This window comes from Nerophis ophidion, linkage group LG27 (genome assembly GCF_033978795.1).
Source record: "Nerophis ophidion isolate RoL-2023_Sa linkage group LG27, RoL_Noph_v1.0, whole genome shotgun sequence".
Taxonomy (NCBI): domain Eukaryota; kingdom Metazoa; phylum Chordata; class Actinopteri; order Syngnathiformes; family Syngnathidae; genus Nerophis; species Nerophis ophidion.
In genome coordinates, this window is record NC_084637.1 from 27,427,233 (window position 1) to 27,431,693 (window position 4,461).

Genomic DNA, 4,461 nt, shown 5'->3' on the forward strand with positions numbered 1-4,461 from the left:
ACATTTTTTAATAGATTAAAAATAGTGTTTTTCAATAAATGTATAGATTTTACGTTTTTTATTTCATTATTTTTATTTATGTGCGGCAGATAAGGCTGAATAGAGAAATTAATACAACGCCAGGTTGCACATTAAGACGTTTTAATTCCACTTACTGTACGCCAAACAGTTTTCTTTTTAATATAAAATGTTTTCAATAGATTTTAAGTTTCTTATGGGAATCATTTATGTTGCCGAATGAGGTCACGTGACCAGCAACTGGAACGCTATCTTGTACGCAGTGCGCATGTGCGTTTAAGGGAACCTTTAATAGAGAAATTAATACACCGCCAGGTTGCACATTTAGACGTTTTAACTCCACTTACTGTACACCAAACAATTGTCTATATATTAAATATAGTGTTTTTCAATAAATGTATAGATTTTAAGTGTCTTATGTGAATCTGTTCTCCGAATGAGGTCACGTGACCAGCAATTGGATCGATATTATTTGTGTGCTGCAGAGAGAAGGCTGAATAGAGAAATTAATACAACGCCGGGTTGCACATTTAGACGTTTTAATTCCACTTACTGTACGCCAAACAGGTTTTTTTTAATTAAATATGGATTGTTTTCAATATATTTTAAGTTTATGTGACTCATTTATGTTGCCGAATGAGGTCAGGTGACCGGCAACGCTACGTTGTACGCACTGCGCATGTGCATTTAAGGGAACTTTTAATAGAGAAATTAATAAAACGCCTGGCTGCACATTTAGACGTTTTAATTCCACTTTATGTACTTACTGTACGCCAAACAGTGATTTTTATTTTTATTTTTCAATGGATTTTAAGTTTCTTATATGAATCATTTATGTTGCCGAACGAGGTCACGTGATCAGCAATTGATACGCTATCTTGTACGCAGTGCGCATGTGCGTTTAATCTTTAATAGAGAAATTAATGCAAGGCCAGGTTGCACATTTAGATATTTTAACTCCACTTACTGTATTTTTTTTATATTAAATATAGAATGTTTTTTTTTTCTTTTCTTTTTACAAATGTATAGATTTTAAGTGTTTTATGTGAATCTGTTCCGGAATGAGGTCACGTGACCAGCAACTGGAACGCGACTATTTGTGCGCGGCAGAGAGAAGACTGAATAGAGAAATTAATAAAACGCCAGGTTGCACATTTAGACGTTTTAATTCCACTTACTGTACGCCCTCGCGTGTGTGTGGGTGTGTGTGTGTGTGTGTGTGCGTGTGTGCGTGCGTGTGTGTGTGTGTGTGTGTGTGTGTGTGTGTTTCATCCTCCATGTGGTTCTTCTAATTGGTTCCGTCACTTTGGTCTCCCTTTTAATTCCAGCTCTTTAAAAAAAAATAAAAAACGCGCACATTGAATAACAGGTTGCGTCATTTCGGCATTATTGCGCCAAACCACATCAACTCCATTTTTTCAGAATTAAAAAGAAAGAAATCTCGCTCGTCTTTTTTTTTTTTTATTACTTCTTTTTTTTTTTTTTACAATTTATTGTATTTTATTTTTTTTTAATATATATACACATGTGAACATATGAAAAATCTTTGGCTTTGCGTCTGCGATGTGAGAAACGATAAACCGTGAAAGGAGCTGCACAATAAAACGATGGCCATGGGGCGGGTCGGGGGGGGGGGGGGGGATACAACCACGCAATGCAGAGAGAGACGATATACCGAGGACGAATGGAAGATACGGTTTACGACATGATAACTGCAGCGGCTATATATATATATTTATATATAATTTTGATGTCCATAGGGGGGTTTAAATAAGAGAGAGTCTACTCGCTGTCCTCCTTGTCCTCCTGCACGGTGGTCGTGGAGTGGTTGTACAGTCCTTGGGCCATCAGCTGCAGCGCCAGGCCGTTCTTGTAGCCGGTGGCCTTTTTGATCTTGGCCCGCTTGTTCTGGAACCAGATTTTGATCTGGGACTCGTTGAGGTTGAGTTCCTGGGCCAGGGACTGTCTCCGCTGCTCCGTGATGTAGCGGTTGGCCTGGAACTCGGCTTTCAGTCTCTGCAGCTGCTCGGCCGTGAACGCCGTCCTCGGCCGCTTGTCCTCCTTGCTGCTCTTCTTCTTCTTCAGTTTGCGTGTCCTCGGCCCTGGTGTGGAAACAACAATGGCACAATGGAAAACGTAAATGTCTACGTGTCACACGGACAGAAGCCCGCCAAGGCGCTTAAATGCGTGTTTAAAAACTGCCAAAATGCGTTAAAAAAATCCAAATTGACGCACTAATGTTGGGGAGAAAGCACGCTGCAAATGCACAGAATTGCAACCAAAATGCGTAAAAAAAAATGCCAAATTGACGCACTAATGTTGGGGGGAAAGCACGCTGCAAATGCACAGAATTGAAACCAAAATGCGTTAAAAAAAAAAAAAAAAAGCCAAATTGACGCACTAATGTTGGAGGGAAAGCACGTTACAAATGCATCTAATTGCAACCAAAATGCGTAAAAAAAAAGCCAAAATCGACGCACTAATGTTGGGGGGAAAGCACGCTGCAAATGCGCCTAACTGCAACCAAAATGCATGCGTAAAAACTGCCAAAATGCGTTAAAAAAAAGCCAAATTGACGCACTAATGTTGGGGGGAAAGCACGCTGCAAATGCACAGAATTGCAACCAAAATGCGTTTAAAAAAAGCCAAATTGACGCACTAATGTTGGAGGGAAAGCACGTTACAAATGCATCTAATTGCAACCAAAATGCGTAAAAAAAAATGCCAAAATCGACGCACTAATGTTGGGGGGAAAGCACGCTGCAAATGCGCCTAACTGCAACCAAAATGCATGCGTAAAAACTGCCAAAATGCGTTAAAAAAAAGCCAAATTGACGCACTAATGTTGGGGCGAAAGCACGCTGCAAATGCACAGAATTGCAACCAAAATGCGTTAAAAAAAAAGCCAAATTGACGCACTAATGTTGGGGGGAAAGCACGTTACAAATGCATCTAATTGCAACCAAAATGCGTTAAAAAAATGCCAAATTGACGCACTAATGTTGGGGGGAAAGCACGCTGCAAATGCGCCTAACTGCAACCAAAATGCATGCGTAAAAACTGCCAAAATGCGTTCAAAAAAAGCCAAATTGATGCACTAATGTTGGGGGGATAGCACGTTGCAAATGCACCTAATTGCAACCAAAATGCGTGAGTAAAAACCGCCAAAATGCGTAAAAAAAAAAAAATAAAAAGCCAAATTGACGCACTAATGTTGGGGGGAAACATGCTGCAAATACACCTAATTGCAGCCTATTCATAATAAAAAAGGATTTTTTTTAAAAGTAGTATTTTTAAAAAAAGAATGACAAATGAGCAAAAAGGGAATGATTATTCCATGTTTTTAAACCGCAAAAGAAAAGAAACATGAAAACCAACAAGTAAATATCATAATTAGTATGCCTAAGACCTTATATAATACAACCCATACCTTCAAAATAAAACAACTTAAACTTCAATAAACTGCAACAATACGCTCAAGTCATAGTTGGAAGACAACATATAATAAATGACAGTATAATGCGACTAAGAATATCTGTTTTGTTTAAATAAAAAAAATAATACTTACAACGTTATAGACATTTTTAAAAAGTATAACACTTTTCAGAAATGTGACATAATGGACATGCAAATGACCAATAAGAACCACTCTGATTTTGATGTATCGTTTAAAAAAAAAAAAAAAAAACATTTACGACTGAAATTAGGCTCCAGCACCCCCCGCGACACCAAAAGGGACAAGTGGTAGGAAATGGATGGATGGAACTAACAAAGTTTTTAGATTTGTTAAAATTGTAACATATGACTTATATAATCATTAGTATGTAAATGGCAATAATGCAACACATTTTCACTTTGACTTTAACATAACTTTGATTTGTTTTAAATATATCCTTAAAAAGCAATATTTACAATCCATATAGTGAAAACGGCAATAAACTTTCAGAAATGCATCATGATTAGTATGCAAATGACAATCATGCAACAAATATCCCCTTTTTTTTATTTAATACATCGTTAAACCAATCTTTTTAAACATAATTATTTGTTAATATTGGAACACACTTCCAGAAATATATTGTAATTATTACGCAGACGACCAATATTCACTCATAAAAATAATAATAATATTTACAACTTAGTCCAATTTAAAATTGTAACAATAAATTAACATTTTTATGCAGCACCGGTCGCTTTATTTTCATTTTTTTTTGTAGGCATAATGTAATATTGTTAATTGTATTTTTTTTGTGTGTTTTTATGAATCAATCCCAACAATAGCATGATAGTACAATTCCCAAAACAACACTCAGAATAGCAATCAACAGAACAATTAAGGACACACAATCCAAAAGTATAACATCAACATTATTAATATTATTGTTTATGTAAAATAACTATAAAATTAGGGATATAGTCACGTTTGCACACAAACAAATATTA

The 4,461-nt window shown here is 36.4% G+C and overlaps 1 protein-coding gene across 1 annotated transcript in view; it reads right to left on the minus strand.

Annotated features, from left to right (window-relative positions):
* Positions 1-1,534: 1,534 nt before the first annotated feature.
* LOC133544068 (homeobox protein engrailed-1-B-like) overlaps positions 1,535-4,461 on the minus strand; it is a 3,849-nt gene continuing 922 nt past the window's right edge. The window contains exon 2 of the mRNA XM_061889100.1: positions 1,535-2,120. Within this exon, the coding sequence (XP_061745084.1) occupies positions 1,801-2,120 (320 nt within the window). The 3' untranslated portion in view covers positions 1,535-1,800. The remainder of the gene's footprint in view (positions 2,121-4,461) is intronic.